The following is a 25,213-nucleotide window of genomic DNA, read 5'->3' as shown; positions in this document are numbered from 1 at the left end:
CTATACGAGCGCGACGGCGGAAGGAGAGTTGCAAGGCCTCGTGGGAAGAGGGGCCAAAAGAGAAATAGGGCGGGCAGAGGGCTCCAGCTTGTAAAATGAGAGTGAGGGGTGTGACTAAAACTGAACGGGATCTTCTAACACGGAGAAGGGGACTCTGAAGGACCCTACCCGTGGCTATCTCTCCAGACAGTGTGGTGCAGTGGTTAGATTGCCTGACTAGATCCTGGGAGTCCAGGGTTCAAATCCACACCCGATGACGAAGTGCACTGGGTGCTCTTGGGCCAGTAGCCTACCCCAAAGGGTTGTTGTGAGGATAAAATGGGAAGAACCAAGTGTATGCCAACTAGAGCTCTTTAGAAGTAAGTTGGGATATAAGTGCAATAAAATAATAATGTTCCACTGAAGTGTGCAGGTGAGTTAGAGAAATTAGTGTAACTAGCAAATAATTTACATAATGCAAAGGAATTTGACAATCTTTTGATTTATAAGCAAGTCCCACAGCCATGAGTAGAAAGCCACTTTTTCATTTTTGGATGAGGACCTAACAGTACTACACAGCTGGCTATAAAATACCTTGACCAAGGGAAGATGAGAGGTAGATGAGCTTTAAGTGTTACCAGTATTTGTAAGGGGAAGATATTGCAAGATGAGTTAAATGACTTTTAGCCCCTGGAGGTGGGGGGAAGCACAGACTTCTAATGTGAAAGAACTAGACCTTTCATGTGCATCTCTGATGCAGCTCAAAATTCAAGGAAAAGCAGTGAGCAATGTGCTGAGGAAGGGGTAATTTCCCCCTTTTCCATCTCCAGGAGAAGCATGTTTCAAAGAACTGAAGGGCACCCAAAAGCATTCCCTCTTTCACTGCAAGAAAAAAGGTCATGCGTTTAGGAAGAGTGACAAAGGGCAGCCAGTCCTGAATGTCAATGCCACTCTAGACCAGGGGTCAGCAAACTTTTCCAGCAGGGGGCTGGTCCACTGTCCCTCAAGACCTTGTGGGAGGCTGGACTATATTTTGAGGAAAAAATGAATGAATTCCTATGCCCCACAAATAACCCAGAGATGCATTTTAAATAAAAGCACACATTCTACTCATGTAAAAACACACTGATTTTCGGACCGTCTGCGGGCCGGATTTAGAAGGTGATTGGGCCGGATCCAGCCCCCGGGCCTTAGTTTGCCTACCCATGCTCTAGTCTAGACTATCAATCCATGCACTAATTTTGCAGACAGGATGATGTCTGGAGCTCTTAAGCTCTTGCAGCCAAATGGCAAAGGCTTATCATTAAGAGGGTGGGGGAAGGAAGAGAGAACTAACAGATTAGGCTCTAACCTGTTGACAGAACAAGCTTTGGGGACAAATTTAATGGCAGAATTTCTAATTGGGAAAAAACCAAGGGGAGCAGAGATTCAAAAAAATGCTATTTTATTGTATAAAATTAGGCATTACAAAATTAAGTACTGGACTTTATCGCTTATAGTAAAAGAAAAGGCAGACAGTATGTAGAACTATTTTAGGTATGGTAATCTCTGAACTAGAAAAAAACAGCATTGAAAACCTGGACAGTACAGTAGAAATATTGAATGAAGAGGAGGAAGGCAGCTTATTCAGAAAACCAGCACCAAAAGGAGAGGATGTGGAGAATCAGGTTATACGTGACAGCTGGGACCTGCCCAGAGGCAAACATCTGTAGGCAGGTCTCTCCGCAAGGAAAATTCAAGCGCCACATGTTTGGAAAGGAAAAACTCAAACCCTGTACATAGTTTGTTTCTAATAGAAAGTAGTAAGTGAGGCAAGTGAGACATTCATATACAAACTGTCAAAGGATTATTTATAAGCCAACTTTATAAATGCATTTCAACATTAATACTATTGTGTAAACAAAGCTGTATATAAAAATATATATATAAAGGACAAGACTGATTTATTATTTCAGGTATACAAATGGACATAGTGTGGAGGCCAAAATAATGCCACTTCTTGAGCTCCCTATGGAACAACTACCATCTCCACATATCTTCTGCAGCCCTTTGTCTATTCTCCCTTTCTCAGAGTGGTAGTCTGAGCTCCCACAGTTATGAAGTATCTATTTGGAGGTCTGACTGCAAAATACACCTGCTTATACACCATTTGGCAAAGAGACTAAAGGCCCTCAGCTTCAGTAAGGTGATTCCCAGGTGGAAAATAATCCTGTACACATAAGAGTTGTATCTAGACTAACTTAGTATGTCTACTTGAAACCAACAGAACCAGGTTAGTCATGACTTAACTTGGATCCCTCTGTGTGTGTGTCTTGTCCTCAGCTTCTAATGCCCAATTCAGAGTGTTCTACCCACACTTCCTGAAGCACCAAGTTCTTATTCCTGTATACAACTGCATTCCTAAGCAGCACACAAAGGACACAGAAGTGCATTAACAGCTGACACACCCCTTTCTCCTCACCCACATTTTGCAGGGCTACCATTATTTTAGGACCCAAATACCAGTTGTGAGGAATGGTATGCATGTGAAAGTTGCAAAAAACCTTGGGGGAGCAATCTGGTGTTTTACCTGCTGACGCTGGTTCAAATATTTTGTGGCTCTCGGGCCCCAGACAGCAATTTCACTTTGTACCAATCTCCTATAAGATACAATTATAAGCAAGGGCCTGTCAGTTTTAATTACCATATAAAAGGACTCAACAATACTATCACAAACCATGTGTTGCTATATACAGCTGTCAGCACTGAGACTGTTTTGTCTTTTGCCCTTTGAGTGTTGAACAAGGCAAATTGATCAAGGCATTATCAAATTAAAATATAGTCCGAGTGCACAGGTCATCTAGCTCCATCATTCCTGGTGACAATACCCTGGAAGATTATCTTCTGAGATAGAAGAATTACTATAAACATATTATAACACAAAATGACTTCCAGGATGGAATTACAGGAAGCCAGGCTATTTTCCCTTTCAGTAGAAAGAATCAAGGGGATCCAAGATCTTTGTTCACCGTAAGGGTAAGCTAATGCCTTGCATTAGCTGTCTTCTGCCTCTCCTCATTCCCTCCAGTTACAAACAATCTTCCATGCCCAATGTCAAGACCAGAAAGGCAACATCAAGGATGTTCTGATTAAACTCTTATTCTACCCTGTAAATAGTGAAGTGCTTTTAAAGTGTAACCATGACAATTAATCCCAAGGCTACAGGAATGCTGTTGCACATGGGTTAAGGTGCAACAGGTCTGATGACAAGTCAGACCCTGAAAATCTGGGGTAGGAAACACTCAAAACAGCACTAATGTTAGCCCAATACTCCCCTTCCCCAATCACACAGTCCTACAGTTGTGCTTCTGGATAGCTCCCCACCTCCCGTAAGTAAACTACATAAAGATCCGAGTCAGAATCACCACTACTGTTATTTTCCTCACGCAATTTTAAAAATAAAGTCAATGCCATGTACACAAAAGATTCCACTGGATTTAGCATCAACCTGGAAGTAACTGTCACCCCCTAGTTCTGTGTTCACAATTAATAAAGTAGATTATACGGTAACCCCAATTTCACCTCAAATTACGCACTGAATTGGAAGTAGTACTGTTACTGTATCAACGTAATAAGATATTTAAGTGTTGGGTGGTAACAAAATTATCTCAAGCAAGCTCAATTAGAACTACAATCCTGTACCCACTTAAAGGGGAACAAACCCCACTGAACTCAACCGGACTTCCTCAGATTGCACTGTTAATCAGGAAGATTATTCAAAAGTGTCACAACACAGCACTCTTGAGAGGCCTAGTCCCCCTCTGTAACCTATTTTATTTCCCCCCCTTTAATCCTTAAACATCACATTTTGCTAGTTCATGATACTGTCTTAGTCCCAAATCTTAAGGGTGTGCTTTGGAAGGCAGTTCTTGACCAGGCGGATATGACAAAGTCAGACACAGAACACGCAATGCTCTCCTCACAGTGCAGATGAGTGGTCTTGGCTTTTGGGTGGCTGACATGATTCCCCCTTACATCTACATCAGCTTTCCCTCATATTACACGTGATCTGCAGAGCACTTCTGTCTCTGAAGCTTCAAGCAACTTTCTCTATATACATAGTCAGTATTGCTATTTAAGAGTCCTGCTCCTAGTTTCAGTCTCTTTTTTTATATAAAAGTGCATACATATATAAAGTTTGTATTCTACAAATTTTTGTAACTTTCTAATGTTGCTCGAACAAAGAGGCATTTCTCCTTGCAGCTGCACAATCACAGTTCTTCACTTACAAACAAGTAGCTCTAGCTATTGTGTGACAGGCTAACTCACAGAGCACTCTGCCGATGCAGTTTCCCGAGACACAGGAGGCTGCTTAATTGGAAATGAACCAAAATAGCATGACTGCACACATCACAGTTCACAGAAGCAAATCATGGAAGTAGACCCTTCTGAGGCACCAACTGAATCCAGCGCTCTGATATGAAGGTCAAACACAACCATAACAACAAAGTAGTGCTTCCCCCTTTGACTCAAGAGAAGTCTATGGTATCTGCAACCCAATCAAAGGATTCTGCACGTAGCTGTCAACTTTTCCCTTTTCTTGCGAGGAATCCTATTCAGAATAAGGGGGGGGGAAAGGAAAACGTTGGCAGCTGTGATTCTGCATTCATCAAGAAGCTGAAGCTAGTAGGGAAAGAAAATGAGTCAGGGATTTTTCTTTTAAATCAGCTGAGCACCTTAGAAACAACACTTCATCTATCTTCCTTCCCTGCAAGAGGCAAGCACATGCCAAAGGCTGGGAGCTCCTTATTAAGATTCATTATAAAGGGGTCATTCCATGCCAAATCACTTGATTTTAATACTCAACCATGCTCTCATGACTCAAGATTGATACACATGTTAGTTGTGGTTTGCACGCTATGGCTTATTGAACTTACCAGAAATAAAATGACAAAAATTCACTTTGAATGGTTGGTGACCCTTTTCTGTGGCACTTGATACCATTTTTATACCTTATTTTTAAAGAGGCCACAATTAGCTTTATTTTGATACCAAAATAACCCCAATCAGTTGAAAAATAAGCAAAACAGGAGGTTTTTTTCTAAACTGATGCAGAAAGTGCATTAGCCTAAATCATGCGAAAATCGGAATTGTCAAAAATTCTCCTGCACCCAATTTTGGACCAAAAAATCTTAAAATATTAATTTGAGGTTATCTCATAGGTATCTACACATAATTTTTTTGAAGAAAATCTGAGTTGTGAGAGCACATAGATTTGGTGTGGAATGTCCCAAAGTATCTCAAATCTCTAGAACCTGGAAAGCTCCTTTAAGCGATGCAATTCATTCGTGAAGCGCAACTAGATGGGTTGTATTTTACTTATGAGAGAGAAAAGCAACCCAGTATCTCTGGTTCAAATGTAACGCTATGTCAGAGATTGTGGTTTGTTGCTCCCACTTGTGCTAGGGGTGGAGTGACATGACAGCCAGCCATTAACAGCAGTTTACACAGTGATGCGCAAATTCAGCCACAATGACGAGATCTTGCAGCAATAGGGAACTGCTCAAACTCTGTGGAACCTTGCAATCAAGACACCAGCTAGAACAAGATGCCATTAACCAACTAAATAAAAACCTTAATAGTAGTTCGAGAACAGTGAAGAGGAGTGTTTTAAGTGCTGTGCTTATCAGGTGGCAAGGGGAAAAGGAGTGTATCAAACTACATAAACTGCAGGAATACATTTGCCTAACATACAGTTTATGCCTTATATCCATGGCAAAACTAGTATCCTCTTGGCAATGCTACATTTCCACTTAATACTGTATAGTACCTGGATAGAATTGAGGACTAAATGAGCATTAGTATATTTAACACTAAAAAGGCTACATTTAAAAATGTGCTCTATAGTGAATCAATAAGAAATTCTCTATCCCAAAGAGAAAAAAGATAACTAAGAATATCCAAGTACATTATAAAATCTATACAGATTTTTTTTTTAGCAAAGAGGTTTTAAAAATGTGCAAATGGGCCCCTGTTCTTCAAAAAGAGGCATCTGTGCACACTCTTTAAGTGATGTGATTCAGGTTAGAACTGAAGCTCAACTATGAACAAACTCAACCTGACCAAGTTTCAACTTTCAGATTTTGAGACATTTCTCTCTGGCTGAAGTATATTGAAAAATGGTGTTTGTGTGTAAGTAAAATAGGGGGTGGGTGTATCTATCTGCTTGGCAATACAGGTTATTCACTTGCCAAATCTCAACAATCTACAACCAGATTAGACTTCAAAATCCAAACAGCATGTTGCATGACCGATAACGTAAGAAAAATTTGAAAGCCAATTAGAAGAATTTGGTTGGACATTTTGCCCCCTTCAATTTTGTAACAAGCTCTAGGTCACACCCCATTAGCAAGTTGGTTGTGAAGTGAGAGTGTAGGGAAGGGAAGGGGAAACAGAACAGCTCTCTGGGGTTTCTCAACAGTTGGAAGAGTGCATGTTCCCCAGCTGGCCAGCTGCCAACATCAGAATGTCTTTCTTCTCCTTGTGGAACCGCAGCTCTTTCCCAGCCAGCCGGGCTTCATCCAATTCCCGCTCTGTTGAGGCCAGCTCCCTTGAAAGAGCCCCTGGGATATTTTGCTCCCGATTGACCCAGTCCATTGCCATCTGGTTTCTTATATCGTCATCGAGAGCACGGTGAGAGTAGTGAGCCAACACCTCCTAGCGGGAGGGAGAGAGAGAGAGAGAGATCCGCAGATGAGCACTTGACTGATGAAACTAGTGTCTCCCAAATACCAGGGCATTGGAATGGAACGGGCAGGGACCAACCACAGAGGAACCACTACGGCCAGCCCATCTGCCACTGAGATGATGGTGCATACTTTAAGCGGGACTTCAAAGAAGACTGGGCAAACAGAAATTGCTTGGCACAGATAGACATGGCTAAGATGCAGTAGTGAGGGCTGGAGCAACAAGAAAGCTTAGGCAATCACTTCTTGTTGGTGTGCCTGCTGGAATGTTGATCTAGCCAGAAGTCACTAGCCCCATGAAGACCCAAGTGAGCATACTCAAATAAACTCTGTTGAATAGGGAAGCTTACCCAGCCTGTGCTGAAGGCAAGTGGCGACATATTAAAGCCTTTACTACAAAGACGCTCATGGGTTACACCTGGGTTCACCCTCCCATACTGCATTGGGAGAATCCACTGCCAGCCACATGAATCCCACACAGAAGACAGGATTGTCAGTCCAAAGGTTCAGGAATCCCACCTGCAGCTCTGCTTACCTGTCGTGAGCACTGTCTCTCTCGCATGGCTTTGAGGCTGCCATTCCAATGCAGCAGCTGGAAGACGGTCATCAGCTCCTGCCAAAGGAAAGCAGCCCAATTTTAAGCACTGTTTCAACACTAATGAAGCAAAGAGAAGGAAATTAAAGAGATGTCCACTGATGGGTGAAATGCTTCTCAGAGGAAGTGTAACCAGATGTTCTGAGAGAGAAAAAGACACCTCCACCGCCTACTATGGCTCAGCTCTAAGGCATCCCACAAGGCTTCATCTTGCTCCCACCCACCCACTCTTTAACATCTACATGAAAATATTGAGTGAGGCATCGTCAACATGGGGATGACACCAAACTCTGTTTCTTTTTTTCATCAGACTCTGGAAGCACTGACCACTGCCTGGGGTCTGTAATGTACTGGATAAAGGTGAATAAACAAGGTCAATTCAGACAAAATGGAGGTGTTGTTGGCAATGGATAGTTCATCCATCTATGAAGGTGGTGCTTAAATCTACTTAGGCAGCACTCTGTCTAATAAAGCAGGACCACCATTTGGGAATGCTCATAGAACCATACTTGTTATTGGAGTTGCTGGTTGCCTGCTTCTCTGGCATGGAGCTCTAGTGCACCAGCTGCTACCTGTTATAGACCAAGATGGCCAAGCCTCAGTTGACCATGTTCTGGTAGCCTTGTCCATTAGACTACAGTACTGAAAAAGCATTGTACAATCAGCTGTCTTTGAAAATGGTGTGGAAACTCAAAATACAGCTGTGAGCACGCTCAGTGACCAGGCACTGGAGAAGAAGAGAGACACACATGCAGGATCCCAGTCCGTTCCAGGCCCTAGCCAAAGTGTTGGGATTTTCCTTTCAGTCCATTCACAGGGAGGAGTCAGAATGAAGGATTGCCCTCTCTAAAAGAACTTAACTGCATGAGATCATATTTGGAAGCCCTCCTCTAAGCTTCCATCATTACAGATGTAGTGGGTGGTGACTAGAGAAAAGGGCCTTCAGAATTGTGGTGCTCCATTTGTGAAATGTTCTCTCTGGGGAGGCTGACAGGGTGCCTGCCTGCTTTGGTGTCGTTTTGGCAACAGGGAAATATGTTTTGCTTTTCCCAGGCCTTTGAAACTCTGAATTATAATTCCATGTTTATCAGCTTTATGCTGCTTTTAGACTGTGGATTGTTTGTGTTTTATTGTATGCCTTAATTATTTTATACAGTACTTTTGTATGATTACCACTGCCTGTAAACTACCCTGGGAAAGATTTTGACGGGTGGGGTATAAATACATAAAATTGGTGTCCCCCAACCCTCTCCATTATCTAAGGGTATAGCTTTCTCAATTTATAAAGCTTTAATAAACCTAAAATGTAGCAATCTTTTGTACACAAAAACGCTGTGGGAGATGGACATAGAAGCACAAATAGTAAATGAAAAGTGGACAGCTTTGTGGTCCAAGATACCGTTGAAATTGGTTTATGCAAAAATCGGAATCCTCATTAAAACTTCTGCATAAGTGGCACTATACACCTGTGAGGCTACCCCAAATATCTTAGGAAGTCAACCCTAATTGTTGGAGGGGGTGCACAGTCAAAGGTACGTATTTCCATATGTGGTGGCTTTGCGATATCATTAAAATATATTTAAAGAAGTAAGCTTGATATATAACAAAACCACTGAAATATATCAAGCACTACTTGGGCTTACTATCCTGTCTACCCAAGATTACCCTAATTATGACCACTTAGCCAGATGTTGGGCTTAACTTCAATTCTTGGTACACCAGCGTATGGCCAATAGCGTTGGGCAAGAAACTAACATGTCAGGTCAGAGCAGGAAAGGACAAACACAATCCCTATTCCTTTTATAACATATGGCAAATGTTACTGAATACATTAATTTTTCAGACTGTGGCAGGAATCCACCCAACGCTCATGGGGAAATGTGGCATGATCTTTTAGAATGATAAAAAGAAACTTTACAGACTTTTGTCATGCTATGTAATAATCATATCGGAACAAGTTGTTCGTTGTTTACTGTTGTAACAACTGTTTTCTCAGAATGTATCTTCTGTACCATGGAAAATAAATAAAAACCTTTTTTTAAAAAAAATGGTATCACCCAAAATTATTGGCAGAATTCTACCAAGTGCATTTGCCCCTAATAAAAGAAAAGCCAAGAGCCTCCACAAATCTGTTGTAAGTTTTTGGGGTGGGGAGAGGGATTGAGTGCCAGCTTAACTGTTCCCCAGCTGTTTTTCTCCAAAACAGTGTCATATGGCAGAGGGATCACAGCGCCATGGGTGAAAATCCCAGCTCTTACAAAGGCCTTTTGTCTGTCCCAGGAGGCTAGCAAAAATGCAGCATGATAGAGTTCAAGACAATGCAGGCCTGTTGCCTAGAAGAACCATTCCAGCTGCCTTGGGAAAATACCCTGACACTTACACAGAAGGACTGTGAAGTCCGGCAGAGATTCTCATGGTTTGGGTCTTCTGTGTGCATGTACCACTAAGAATCCTAGAGCTACAACACTGCATGAAGGCCAGCAGCAGCCCAGGCCAAAAACTATCCCATAAACCTCCCTCACGTAGGCAGGCAGGTCCATAAATACAGCAAGAGCAGGAGTAATACATAACCAACTGAGTCACTGTGTATAAGTGGGGCCACTAATATAAACCTTGCTCTGCTAACCTACTGCAATGTTATCATAACTAGAGAAGGAGACATCAGCACCAGGGAAGCTGATTTGCAGTCACAGTCTGAGGCACCTGCCTTCAAAAAGAAAAAGAAAAAACAAATCTGGCTCCTTTCCAGCCCATAGCAGTGAAACTCTGGGGCCCAATTTTCCCTTGACAGAATGTCTCTCTATTGTCTATTCAGTGTGCTGCTAGCACAGTGTGATCATCAGAAATTTCCTAGACACATAATAAGCAACGTTAACATTCCATTAGTGCACTTTAAGGTTTAATTGCTTAGGCATCTTGCATGATACCTCTGCCATTCACAGACACTAAGCTTTCAAGTCCCACTACAGTATGAACTAGAGGTGGGGTTCTCAAACTGTGGTCCATGGGCCACCAATGGCTAATGAGCTTGATTCAGGTAGTCCACAGCATGTCTGTGGATTTTGGTTGAAGAAGGGGGACGGCACATCCATCACATTAAATATTCATATTAATTATTATACTATATTTTATTGTATTACAATGTGAATGCTACAAAATTCAAACACCATCAATAAGAAATAAAAGAAGCAATAAAATGAAAATGAAAAATCATATAGCATCTAGCACAGTGCATTACAACTGCTACAACAGGCAGAAAAATAATTACCGTATTTTTTGCACCATAACACTCACTTTTTTCCTCCTAGAAAGTAAGGGGAAATGTCTGTCCGTGTTATGGAGCGAATGCCTATGGATGGCGGGCGGATCTGCTGCAGCAAAGCGGGAGAAGAGCCGCTGAGTGGGGGGAGTAGAGGGACAGAGAGCCTGCTTGCTTTAAAGGAGCAAAGCGGGAGAGGAGAGGAGCCGCTTACACGAGTGTAAGCAGCTCCTGTCCGGTTGGCTCCTTTAAAGCAAGCAGGCTCTCTGTCCCTCTCTTCTCCCCACTCAGCTGGCTAAATCGCAGCAAAGTTTTTCAGCGAGCCGGGGAGGAGGGAGAGAAGCAGAGCCTGCTTGTTTTAAAGGAGCAAAGTGGGAGAGGAGAGGAGCCTTCTCCTCTTATACCCCCCCTCTTCTGCATTATTAACAGCATCCTTCTCCACCCACCCCATGCGTGTTCCTTGTCCCTTGAGTGATTTTCCTTCCCTCCCCACTTAAAACATGGTTACAAAGCACGGATCCACATGGATCCTCAGGATTTTTGCACTGGGACACCCCAAATTCACCATCAGATCACATAACATGTCCATGGCTACAGCTTGCACCAAAAAAATCACGCACCCACTGTTGCCTGGGGCCGCAGTGGTGCAAAAACGTGGTTACAAAGCATGGATCCACATGGATCCTCAGGATTTTTGCATTGGGCTACTGCAAACTCACCGTCAGATCACATGTCTGTGGCCACAGCATGAACCACAAAAATCATACATCCACTGTATCGTTTAGAATATTTTTTTTCTTGTTTTCCTCCTCTAAAAACTATGTGCGTGTTATGGTCGGGTGTGTGTTATAGAGCGAAAAATACGGTAAGTGTTCCATCACAACTCTTAGCAATTTTGAAGTGGTCCGGGGGGGGGGAAGGAGTGACAAGAACTAGACAAATTTCTCTCCTCCTAAAAGCAGAATAAATACAAAGCATAAATTCCTTAAATTGTCACAAGATTGAGGATTTAGAGTTGGTAAGAAATTCAAAAGCTATCACTTCATTCTACTCCCCAATCGATTGCATGCTTTAATCCCTTAAGTACCTATTTTAAAGCTAACTGCAGAGGTGTTAAGTCTTAAAATATTCATCTTCCTGAGTTGTTGCAAATTAAGCCCTCTGCTGCTCAGCAGTGTGTGTCTGAACTGGGGAAAAAATACTGCATTACTAAACCACTTGGGTTCCCTTTCTACTTTGCATTTAATAGGCCTTTTTTTTTAATGCAGCCTGACTGGTCCCATTATGCATACAGCACACAAGGCTGGAATGAAGGGCTGGCCCAACACATTTTGCTGCCTGTGGCAAAGTATACGGCGGAGCCACCTCTCATTCCATGTACATAGATTAATCAGGCTGGCAGAAAAATCTTACTTTAATACTGGTAATGAGAATGTGTCTTCCACAGCGCCAGAGGGCAACAGGCTAGGACAAGGCAGCCCACATGGCACACACTCCTCTTCTTCCCTAACAACTTGCTGCAGCTCCCTCCCTCCTCACTTTGCCTAATGGTAGGGCCAGCCCCGGAGGAATGATTAATCATATTAAAAAGAGTACCTGGAATTCTAACATGGACTTTCCTTTGTTTGACTCCAACATGAAGCGGAAAGCACCAATGCCTGTGCTTGGATTATCTGCTTCTTCTCTATTGCCCTGCAAGAAAGACAAACATTCAAGGAGCTTAGGGCAGACAGACCTCTAAAGAGGCATTTCCACAGCATGGATACAAGCAAGGGTGTGATGTTTAATAGACATCCATTTTTCTCAGACAGGGCAGCCTTGGTGGACTGCTCTGAGTGAAATGTATTTGTGGGGAAAGCTGTATATAAATAAACAAACTATGACTATACTGAGATTAAGAGAAACTGAAACACTGGCAAACTCTGTCTCTTGTCCATACCCGAAAAAGAGAGGGAAGGGTGAATTCACAAGCTCAAAGCTTTGCTCAGGCTCATTCCAGCTCACACACATAGCACTAATCCATGGTTTAGCATAACATGTAAACATAGCCATTTTCTTAGGGTTGCAGGATAGCTGAAGAAAGATACACAAGCTATTTAAGAATGACTCTTACGTCTCAATTTGATGGTTCACAAATAAGCTTCCTCACGCCACACAACAGGCATTCCAGTTACACTCACACAGAAATAACTAAACCAGAGTTCATCTAGTTTAATAGGCATTCACACTCCCAGTCCCTAGAACTGTGGCTCAGCAAGAGTATGGCTAGCAATTTAGCCAAACCCCCACTAGTCACCATATTATGGTTCCTAAGATTATTTGGTGCTTAAATATGTACACAACAAAAAGTTTAGAGTGTAGATATGCAATGAACTTCAATACATTTTGCTGTCTTATTAATCAAGCATTGAGTGCTTACACTAGGCATTTAGAGAGGAATTGTCATACATTTTACAGGGCATCAGCCAAATATTGTCACCCTGTCCCCCCCGTGGCTGTGGTTTTTCTATTCTCAGACTACAGAAAGTCAGGACTCCCCCCACAACCCATAGAGCAGTAGAGTAGTACAATCTCTACAGGTGTGTAGATGCCTTCAGCACCACTCAGTTTGGTGTCATCCGCAGATATAATGAGCATAACCTCACCACTAGGCCTGGGACAGAACTCTGTGGCACTCTACTTCTATATGTAGCAGAATGTATACATAGAAAAAGCAAATGTGTAGAAAGGCAGTTCCAATTTTGCTGATAATTTACAGCAGAAAAGCAATGGTTGGGCCACTCCTTCTGGAAGCAGGTAATTAATGCAGAAGATATCAAACACAAAAATATATGAACTTTATTTTCAGATAAACAGGTGTCTAGTGTAATTAAACCTATGATCTCACAATTGCATAGCGCTTTAGGATCTTTATTCTATTTTTCCTCAACACTGAAAAGCTTTATTCCCACTATAGAGAAAAGAGTGAGGTGAGAGCAATTTGCTCAAGGCTGTCCCATAAACTCTGGTGTGCTTTTGCATGGCTCTGGAATTAGAACAGTTTAGTACTCCAGAGAGCTTCCATACAGGGTGTAGTGAAAGTGTCAAGGGCAAATTAACAAAAATGCAACTGGGAGAAGCTCTGCATTCAATACAGAAGAGAGCATGGGCTGGGTGGGTGTTTAACAGTTTATTTTGATGACATTCCCAGAGTTGTTAGAAACCTTGCCAATAAGGGTTTCCAGATGCAAAGAATTTCCCTTCCCATGGAGTCGTGATGCTTCCCAGCAATTCTGTCCCCACCAATTATAGCCGCAGGGCTTTGAAAAGCACTCACATTGAAAGATGCCAGAGCCTCTGAGACACTCTTCTCAATAAACTCGTCCGTGATTCTCCGGGACGGATGCTCATTGAACACTGAATTCATCAGTGCAATTTTTGCTGCACTCCTCCTGGCTTCAGCTTTGGTAGGACAAAACTAGGGGGCGGGCAGAGACAGAAGAACAGGGCATGCTTAAGAACAGGAATCACGAAAGCCAAGATCAGTTAGATCCCACATACTATGAAGTATGTATTTCTACCCCAAATTACTAGGTTGCAGCTATGCATGCTGACATGGTGCTCTCCAACATCCTGAAGTCATTAGGAACGGGCTCTTTAAACCCAGAAACTCCAGTCATCTACAATGCAAGAATTACACAGGCAGCTGAAGTCAGCACATATTATTTGGAGAAGGAAATACCACAGCTGGGTCTGTCAATAAAATTAATTAGCTAAAACCAAGCAGTGAACACCCTATTCTAAACACCCATTGCTGTTCTCTAAGTGGGTAGGCATTTCAGAAACCAGGATTGCTTGTTTAGGATACCTGTTTTAAGCCCACTAAACAAAGCCTGGGTTCAGCCAAAAGGAAGGGCCACCCTGGACTTCCAAGTGTTAAGTCTGTAACCTACCAAAATTGAGGTAGGAAGGAAGATATATTGAAGTTTATGGCACAATGACACTTACACCATAATGCTTCACACACTTGTTTTGGACAATCAAGAGACTTATGATTTACTACAGCAATTGGATGGACTTTAAGGGATAACCCACACAAAAGTTTAATGCAGGCTTGAGGCTGCTTGTGTCTCAGTTTGTCTTTGTAGTATCCATCCACATAACATCCAGCTCTTCTAACTGGCAGCCCACACTTTTCCCAAACTTGGATTTCCCTAAACTGCCTGCTAAGTGTAAAAATGGAATATAAAATTACAAGTTACCCAACCTTGTGGGTTTTTATGTGTATGGAGATGTTTTGCTGGGTGCTATCTATTGCCACACTTCCTACCTCCATTTGCACCTCACTCGAGAACAAGCTAGCCATTTTGTTTCCAATAGCCCAAAGAAAAGGATGCAGCATGCCTATTTCCACCAGTTGTTGCTGAAGGAGCACTGGCAGTATTTTTCATCATTGTGGTGTGTGAAACAATACTATTTCCAATTTTTGCATGCTGAAGTCACATTTGCAGAACAGAAATCAAACATGCACACACCACAACGATGCTCCCGTCAAGGGCTGCCTGCTGGTATGAACAGGTAACACTGGTTTAGAAATTAGAGGCAAAAAACTTAAGAATGCCTCTACATACACACCCCTGCACATGGGAAAATTGGTTTTGAGCTATCCACTGTATGAAATAACACTCCTGTACAGACAGGCCATGCATTTTGATGAAAGGAATGGATGGCATCTATCAAGCAAAACCTCCTAGGTGAGGTGAGCTTAAGAGGAGACACCATTTTTGCCAAGTAAGTCACCATTAAATCCAGAACCATTTTGCTGGGGACAATCAAGCCCTGCCAAACATAATTAGCACCACTGCAAGAGATGCGTGCCCATTTCATGTTAACTGTTGTGCCTACCGGATTGTGCCCGTGATGAATCACACACACATACAGACCACGGAGCAGCTCTCATATCCACAGGATATGTTTGTAGAATCCTCTAGCTGCCTGTACTAGATCAGGGCTAGTGCCATGGTTGTGGTATGAAGGGAAAGCCATCTGTACACTAAAGCCATCTGTACACAGCCTAAGGAACTTTTAATCGACCCCAGCAGATCAGAATTCCAGACCACCACAACAAAAAGTAATCAAAACATCTAGTTAACACATTCTAACCTGAAAACTGCCAAAACAGCTCCCCCCAGGCAATGTGACATAACAGACATAAGGAGGACTGTTCGATGGGACCATCTCATAAACCACCAGAGCACCATTTTTCAGATCAGCACCACGTGATTGCTTCATCTGCCAGAATTCCTGGAGAGCTTCCACAACATTGACTGAAAATAGAGAAAGAGGCATATATCATAATAGAGTATTTACACAGAAGGCAGCAAGAGAAATATAATCTACAATCATCATTTGCTGCTTATCATCCCCCCACGCTCAAGAGAGATACAAAGACAGGTTCAACCATGACCAAGGGTCAGCAGCCAAATCTGAAGAATGTTGCCTTAGACGTTCAGCATCCTTGGGACATGTCCAATGTAGGGGGAAAAGGAAAGCCTGTGGTGATAGTTACTGAGTAAAAGTTATTCTAAGGCAAACAATACTATACTCAGGTTGACATTAAAAATGCCTCAAAGGATTTGTTTTGAGGCAGAAAAAAGTTTAGAGCATGAAATTGCAACTCATTTCCCCCTAAAAATAGGCACCCTCTTGACATTTAAAAACAAATATACTACTGCATCATGCCTTGTGTGCTATTCTGATGCAACTGAAAATAGTTTGAGAGTGGGCAGGTTAAACAGTCTGACCTGCCAAGACACACCTAGCACAATTCATAATATTTTTCTGTGCTAGATTTTGAAACAGACATACAAGAGAAAGCAAGCAGTTGATTCAAGATTCATATGTGGTATTTCTCAGCAAATTCAAGGATTTGGGAATAGCACATCTTACAAGTATTTTTAAGATGTACAAAAAAGAATTAAGCCATACTGGGCCATAGAAAAAATATCAGAAATCCACAGTAGGAGAATACCTTTATTAGGACCACCCACCTCTTTGGGCAGAGAGTTACAAAGCCAAAAAATAAAGGTCTTGTCAACAGAAAAGTTTCACTTGGTGGCAGAACACTGAACTGGGTCTCTAATGAAGAGCTATGTAGGTGGACAGAATCCAACCTTCAAGTGCCCTAGTCCTAAATCATTTAGGGCTTTAAAGGAAATGAGCAGCACTTTGAACTACACTTGGAAATAAACTGTAAGGCAAAGAATCTGGTACAACAACCATATTCTAGATCTCTTTCTTAAAAAATGTTTTGGTCACAACTCTGCCACATTGTGCACCTGTTAAAATTTATGTACTCTTTTCAAAGGGCAGCTCCAAGGAGAGCACATTGCAATGATCCAACTTATTTTATATATTTTTATAAAATGCTATGACCTATCTTTTCTTGAATTTAAGGTTGATTCACGTTACTAGGACATGTTTTATAATAGCTAAATCTGCCTTGCTCAGCAAAAGATTCAGCTGGTACACAGGACTCAGCTATACAAAACCATTTAAGCCCACAGCTACCATCTGGGTACCAAGGAGCAATACTAGGATCAAGAGCACAAGCACGCATAAACCTGGTTTTTCAAGCAGAGGGCTATCAGCTCTAACAGAAGCTAGATGTCTAACCCCAAATCAGCTTTTCAGATAATTATACTTTTGCCTTATTTCAATTCAATCTCAGCTTGTTCACCCACATCCAGTCTTTCATCAAGCTCATTCAGGACTTCTATTGCCTCCCCAGAATTAATGTACTGTAACTGGTGCTTGTCATCAGCATATTGATGGCACTCAATCCCACATCTCCAGACAACTTCTCCAAGTACAGTAGCTGCATTTAGATGCTAAGCAAAACAGAGGATGGAGGTAGAACACTGCAGACCTCATTAGCCAATGCTGATGAATTTGAGTAGTCAAATTCTAATAGCATCTTTGAAGCTCTACCCTCCAGGAAGGATTGGAACAATTGCAAAACGGTGTCTTCCAGCCCACCCTATCTAGGCAATCCAGATGGATACCATGATTTGTGGAAGTGCAAGGAGCAACAGAAATTGATTAAGTGGGGTGAATCAAATCTAGATTTTTCAGAACCACCACCATCTCTCTTCTCCATGCAAATCTACAGCAAAGATTTTTTTTTCCGTATTAATGTGAATTAGCTTGATTAGCAAAATTGGGAAAGGAGTACGACAATGCTGTATATTGTCTCCCTGCTTATTTAACTTATATGCAGAATTCATCATGCGAAAGGCTAGGCTGGATGAATCCCTAGCCAGAATTAAGATTGCCGGAAGAAATATCAACAACCTCAGAAATGCAGATGACACAACCTTGATGGCAGAAAGTGAGGAGGAATTAAAGAACCTTTTATTGAGGGTGAAAGAGGAGAGCGCAAAATATGGTCTGAAACTCAACATCAAAAAAACAAAGATCATGGCCACTAGTCCCATCACCTCCTGGCAAATAGAAGGGGAAGAAATGGAGGCAGTGAGAGATTTTACTTTCTTGGGCTCCATGAGCACTGCAGATGGTGACAGCAGCCACGAAATTAAAAGACGCCTGCTTCTTGGGAGAAAAGCAATGACAAACCTAGACAGCAGCTTAAAAGGTAGAGACATCACCTTGCCAACAAAGGTCCATATAGTAAAAGCTATGGTTTTCCCAGTAGTGATGTATGGAAGTGAAAGCTGGACCATAAAGAAGGCTGATCGCCAAAGAATTGATGCTTTTGAATTATGGTGCTGGAGGAGACTCTTGAGAGTCCCATGGACTGCAAGAAGATCAAACCTCTCAATTCTTAAGGAAATCAGCCCTGAGTGCTCACTGGAAGGACAGATCATGAAGCTGAGGCTCCAATACTTTGGCCACCTCATGAGAAGAGAAGACTCCCTGGAAAAGACCCTGATGTTGGGAAAGATGGAGGGCACAAGGAGAAGGGGATGACAGAGGATGAGATGGTTAGACAGTGTTCTCGAAGCTACCAGCATGAGTTTGACCAAACTGCGGGAGGCAGTGGAAGACAGAAGCGCCTGCCGTGCTTTGGTCCATGGGGTCACAAAGAGTTGGACATGACTAAACGACTAAACAACAGCAACAACAGCTTGATTAGCTCTAGGAAGAAGAGACGTAATAGATACATAGGCTGCTAAAATAGTTTCAGCAAGATTCTGAGGAATGACTATTAATGGAGATTTTACAGATTTGGGGCTTCCTTTATACACATGTGCATACACACACACACACACACACACACACACACACACACAAACACAGCAGTTACTAATGAAAGGAACTCACAGGAAACCATAGACAATCTGTGCAGTATACTGTATGGGAAACCACTGAATGCCTGGAATTCAAATGTGGGCAAGCAAAATTTATTTTTACTAATGTCAAACATACACTTTCATTCCAAAGAAGACCTAAAGTCTTATTCTGTAGTAGTTTGTCAAGCTATCACAGAGCAACCAAACCCATAATGCACAATCAAATATATTAGCAGTTTTACGTTAGTATGCCTTTTATTTGCTTGCTCAAAAAAAATCAATCGAAATAATTCCCCTAAAGCAGATTCTACCCTGGGTGACACATAAAATATGCACACACACCCAGGTCACTTATCAAAGCCCAACTGTTATTTTCAAAGGGCAGCTTTACTCATGCATCAAAAACTGGGAGAGAAAATTTCAGGGCTGGGTCAATTTAACTGTTAAAAGCAGCCCGTCAGCTGAACTAAATACCTCTGTGGTAAATAAACATTATAGATTTATGTTATGGTGCTTGAAATCAACAGTTGGATAATCTGGTGCCCACAGATGGCATAAGTCACCCATGGACAGAAGGATGTATATTGCACTGTAATGCCCCCACTCCCATGCATGCAGTGTGAAATTAAGTGAAAAAGCATACCTCTAGAGTATATGGGTGGTATTCAGTGCTAGTCCTACTCAGAGTATACCAACTGAAGTCAACAGATATGACTAACTTAGGTTCATTAATTGCAATGGGTCTACCCAGTAGGACTTAGCTGAATACACACCAAATGAAACAAATAGCATTCTAGCTCAGTGTGGAAATGGCTATGGCCAAACAGAGTGAATAGTCTAATACTGCTCACTATGCTTCTAAGAATTGTCTGCAAGTGTTTGTTCTCTCAGAATTGGCCATTAGCTTGCCCTCTTATCCCAGTAAACCCCCACATTATTTATCTAGAATCTTCATGACACAATATCAATTCATCATGTGTCAAGAAAGCAACCAACCGGTTTGTGTCTGTTTGCGATGTTTGAAAGCAGCAAAAATGGTATTTTGTAGCCAGAGCATGGGTGTTCTATTCTCAGCCCAGACAAGATCCCATTACACACTGTCCCCTTTGTACTGCAAAGTGTTATGTTTGTGAAAGAAGCATGAGGCCAGACAGTGGGTAATTATGCTAAGCAGCCGCACTCCTTGACTAAAATTAGTACTTCCCTAGAAGATGGAAACCAGCATTAGCAGCCTAAGCACAAATAGTATGAATATTTTGGTTAGAAAAGATACAACAAAATAGTTTCATATTTAAGATTGCAAAAATGCATGAGCTTAGAAACAAAGTCCTGTTTTGCATTTTAATATAATATGTAGAAACAGCAGTGCTATTGTTTTAAATTTATTGTTTAAAAGTGAATATTAACTGAGAGAGCGAAAGAGTTTGTGGCAATACTGCACAGAAGAGATACTTTTCAATCTGTCAAAATATATTAACCCACTATGAAGATGGAATTCATTCTGCAATATCTAAGGGTCAATGCTTTCTTGGTCACCAGCATTCTTAAGAACCCCATTAATGTGACATCTTAAAAGAAGACAAAAACTGTGTGTAGGCTGTAGCGCTTCTTCTAGATCACTCTACTAACTTGTATTTTAAATAAATGCAGCCTAGAGGTTCTGATTTTAAAAGGAAGATGGAAAAGCCCAAGGAAAAATAAAATAATTATTTTGGCTAGAAACATTTGAAAAAGCAAGCAATGATGTCTAAGATGTCCAGGTTTCCATGAAGAATTGGCTGAGCCTTTCCTCAAAGTATGCAAACACCGCATAGGAGATAAAAAGCTTAACGAAGAACAGCTTTCCAGAGGCTGCTTACTGGCTCCAACAAGGCTATGGAAAAGCAATGCTGTCCAAAGCACTGTGGAAATGAAGCTGACATGTTGGAATGGAAGTGTGCTTAAAGATTACAACAGGAGCCACTGTCCACACTAGTTTTTACAGTTGGTTTTACACAGTTTTCTTTGGTCCTCGGGAGAAAGCTGTTACTTCAGTTCTACCTCAGGCTTGGAGCACATATAAACAATATGAGCTGCTGCTCTAGGATGTCTTCCCAACTTCTACAAGCTAATTTATACAAGACTATGCATATGTTTACACAGGTAATCTGAAGACTGTGTATGTAGTCCTTCAGAATATAGGGAAATGACTGAAGAGAGAACAATTGCTTGTGAGCTGAAGGAAAAGGTAGAGGCAATATGCTAAGTAAAGCAAGTATGCTACACGAATCTCCTTAACTGCTGGTTCAGAAGTAGCATCAGACATTTCAATTCATCTATTTTCTTCCCAAACTATTCTCATAAAGAGATCCTCTTTTAGGCTTAATATCATTTATAAAGCCCAATCAGATTGCGATCCGTTCTCACATTCTCTCTGAAGAGGGAGAGGAGAGGACAAATAGAGACCTCTTTCACACACACACCCTAATTTACTTCCTCCAGTATTTCAAATGCTCTTGCTTTCTGGAAAGAGCAGACTGAGTTATCCATGTACAGTACTGTACTAGGGACACCAAGTGCTCTACATGGAAATGCATTTGAAGAGAAAACAGAAAATTCAACCAGTACATAATGCAATCATTGGTTGGAAGTTGTAACACCAATGCTGTACCATTTGCTCTGTATGGCAATGTATTTCTAGGTCCAGTTCATTGAACTCCTAACAACCTTTAAAGCCCTGAATGGTTTGGGCTCGGGTTATCTTACGAACTTGTCATACCCTAATGTACGTTGGATGCCCTGCTGAGAATACAGAAATGCCACATCTTACAGGTGGGGGACTGCAGTTCAGCAGCAAAAGCAATGCCAATCATAGAATCCTAGAGTTGGAAGAGACCACAAGGGCCATCGAGTCCAACCCCCTGCCAAGCAGGAAACACCATCAGAGCACTCCTGACATATGGTTGTCAAGCCTCTGCTTAAAGACCTCCAAAGAAGGAGACTCCACTCCACCACACTCCTTGGCAGCAAATTCCACTGTCGAACAGCTCTTACTGTCAGGAAGTTCTTCCTAATGTTTAGGTGGAATCTTCTTTCTTGTAGTTTGGATCCATTGCTCTGTGTCCGCTTCTCTGGAGCAGCAGAAAACAACCTTTCTCCCTCCTCTATGTGACATCCCTTTATATATTTGAACATGGCTATCATATCACCCCTTAACCTCCTCTTCTCCAGGCTAAACATGCCCAGCTCCCTTAGCCGTTCCTCATAAGGCATCGTTTCCAGGCCCTTGACCATTTTGGTTGCCCTCCTCTGGACACGTTCCAGTTTGTCAGTGTCCTTCTTGAACTGTGGTGCCCAGAACTGGACACAGTACTTAAACAGGAAACCTCAGCACATCCATAAAAACCTAGCCCTCTATTACCCTTGCCCTCCAGAACTTTCGGACTACAACTGTGCTGACTGGGGCTGCCCAGAGTGATTGTTCAAAAACCCCTTTCATTGCATTTCACTGAAAGAACTTATATTTCAAAGACCTCAAAAAATAGGAAAAGCAGCAGTTCATATTTACATTTCCTACCTGAGAGTGAAGACGTTTACAGTCAGACCACTGGCTGTTATTTATATCCACTGTTTATGGCCTTGGATCACATACTCTAGTCCCTACCTTGTGTATGACAGCACATCTGACTTGCATATTAAATAGGAAAGAGTAAATGATTCCACATGGCCTCAAAGCCTTTCAGAGCCAGGAAAGCAGTGTTGTGTTTAAGTCACAGATTGCCTGCCAAGCATTTGCTGCTTAGAACCTGCAAGGCGGCGTCTACTGGGCCTGCTGCTGCTGTAGGCCAACATCTGACACCCCAAGTGGCCACAAAGTCGCCCCATTTGGAGCAGAGGACAACATTTTCCCACATAGATGTTTGCAAAAACTCATTTTAACTGCTTCTTTCCTGCATTTCATAAGCCAACCAAACAGGTCTTGAAGTTGGCCCATTTTGAGGCTACCCTGAATTATGTTCACAATTAGGGCCCTCTGTACTATCCCAGAACAAAAAAAAATGTAGCAGGCTAGAAAACATTTCCCAAAACAGACAAGAAGAACCTGGGCCCCATTTCATCCAAAAACAGGGACAAAACAATGCTAAAAAATACAGCCAAACTGAAAAAAAGGATGGGAGGGAACATTATTGATGGGAAGCTTTCTCAGGGCAGGGGAAGACCCCTTCATTTAACATTAGCTGAAAACAAACATTCCAGACATCTACCCTATGGTTGGACTTAACATAAACCACATAACACATCAGGCTACAGAAGAAACAATGGTTGCTTCAGATGTGTAGGATTTAAATAGCTTATTTTTACTTCAAATAGTTAGAAGCCAAAAATGCTAACTTCCGTACTTAAATCAATGAACAAATAAAATTCTCAGCGGGGAAGCAAGCAATCTTAGCAAGCAATCAAGGGCTGGAGATGGGAAGAAGAGGGCCTCTTTACCCAGAACTGCAGGTGCACAACACCTGTACCAACACCCCCAATTACTGTCTTCCCTCTCCAAGATCCCCCGACTCAAGAATCCACACCACTGGGGCTCCCCAGTTCACCAGACCACAACACTCCCTTACTGAAATCCACAGGACAATTTTCCTCCAGTAGTCAGTTGCTTGTCACCAAAGAAAGACACTCAGCTCTCCTTTTAAATGTAAACAGCTGACTAGTAAAAAGTCAAGTCAATTTTTTGCTCAGAGGCATTTTGACTTCATTTCTTACATTTCTATCTCACTTTTCCTCTAAGAAGCTCTAGGTATCCTGCAAGCCTTCTCCCTTGTTCTGCTTTACTTATTTTTTGTTTCATAAAATTTATACACTGCTTGATTGGTTTAAAAAGAAAGCAATAACCTGCAAAGCAGTTTACAGAAAAACACACCAAATTATCAGCTATTTAAAATGCTAAAAAATAACAAACAAACAATAAGCTAAAAACAGATTAAAACACACATCAACATTCCTACATATCTAAATAAGCTTATCTAAACTTTTTATGCTGTGAACCGCTCCGAGATCTACGGATGAAGGGCAGTATATAAATTTAATCTATAATAATAATAATAATAAAGAATGACTATAAACAAAATCCTTTTTAATGATAATAATGATAATTTATTATTTATACCTCGCCTGACTGGGTTTCCCCAGCCACTCTGGACAGCTCCCAACAGAATATTAAAAACACAATAAAACCTCATACATGAAAAACTTCCCTAAAGGGCTGCCTTCAGATGTTGTCAGATAGCAGGCACCAAAATGAGTGCAATGAAGTTTTCTGACTGATGTGACAACAGCACTGCAAGAGAGGCTGCGGTTAAGAGAAGGCAACTGAATTCTGCACATGCTTCAGCCCTCGCTTCTAAAAAGCTGTCCATCAGAAGAGACAGGACCACTCCACATGCTTACAGTCTTTTTTAAACAGCTGGCTAATGGGAAGGCGGGACCATTTCCCCTCAGGGATACATTCGACCTCGATCCTTACATGTTTCACCCCACTTTTCCTCCTAGAAACCCTGGGCCTTCTGTAAGGCTCCTCCCCGGCCGCCTTTATCCTTACAACAACAAAACAACCCTGCCAGGTAGGCTAGGCTAAGCTTATGACACGGCAACTGGTCCCGCTATGCGAGCCTGGAGGGGTGAGGCAGGCACTCTGCACACGCCCAGAGGCGAAAAGCAGATAACGGTGGCCGAGGCAGCCCTTCATCCTCACCGCGGCCGTAGCCTTGCGTGTGCTTGGCGAAGCTCCTGACGACGGCCTCGACGGCCTCCCTCAGCACAGCGGGCGGACCCGTCGCCGCGGCTCCCGGGGGGCTGGATCCTGCTGTCACGCCCGGCAAGAGCGACGGCGGGAGAGGCGGCAGCGGGGGCGGCGGCGGCGGGGGAGGCCCCAGGGTGAGCGACAGCCCGAGCGGCGGCGGGGGCGGCGGCAGCGGCGGCGGGGGAGCCGAGGCGACCGCCAGGGACGCTCCCGCCGTCACGCCAGGCCGCAGCGAGCGCAGCGTGCCCCCAACGCCCGGCTGCAGCCGCTGCACGCGCAGCGACTCCATCATCATGGCGAGCGCGAAGGCGTCGGCGGCCCGTCGAGCGACTGAGGGGCGAAAGAAATGCTCGGCCCCCGTCCCCTCATGCCAAAGTGTCCGTCACCGGAGCGGGGGAGGCGCCCGAGCTAAGGGCTCAGCCAATAGGAGCACCCTCCACAAGCCAGGAGGCGGGGCTTCGGCTCCGTCGCCGTCGCGAACACCTCAGGAGCGGAGGAGGAGGATAGAGCAGGAGCGGCTGACGAATGACAGCTCGGCCGGAGCGGGGGGGGTGCCTGAGCTGAGGATTCAGCCAATGGAAA

General features: G+C 42.8%; 1 protein-coding gene across 1 annotated transcript; it reads right to left on the bottom strand.

Annotated features, from left to right (window-relative positions):
• Positions 1-1,406: 1,406 nt before the first annotated feature.
• LIX1L (limb and CNS expressed 1 like) lies at positions 1,407-25,003 on the bottom strand. Its single transcript, XM_081893084.1, has 6 exons — positions 24,584-25,003; positions 15,701-15,864; positions 13,875-14,015; positions 12,155-12,250; positions 7,240-7,317; positions 1,407-6,675 (listed from the first exon to the last, which is right to left on the bottom strand). The coding sequence occupies exons 1-6, from the start codon at positions 24,924-24,926 to the stop codon at positions 6,433-6,435; spliced, it is 1,065 nt and encodes a 354-aa protein (XP_081749210.1). The 5' UTR covers positions 24,927-25,003; the 3' UTR covers positions 1,407-6,432.
• Positions 25,004-25,213: the final 210 nt, after the last annotated feature.

This window comes from Podarcis melisellensis (assembly GCF_964234715.1).
Source record: "Podarcis melisellensis genome assembly, chromosome: 16".
Taxonomy (NCBI): Eukaryota; Metazoa; Chordata; class Lepidosauria; order Squamata; family Lacertidae; genus Podarcis; species Podarcis melisellensis.
Note: the sequence above shows the minus strand (reverse complement) of the source record. Positions and strands in the feature narration are given on the sequence as shown.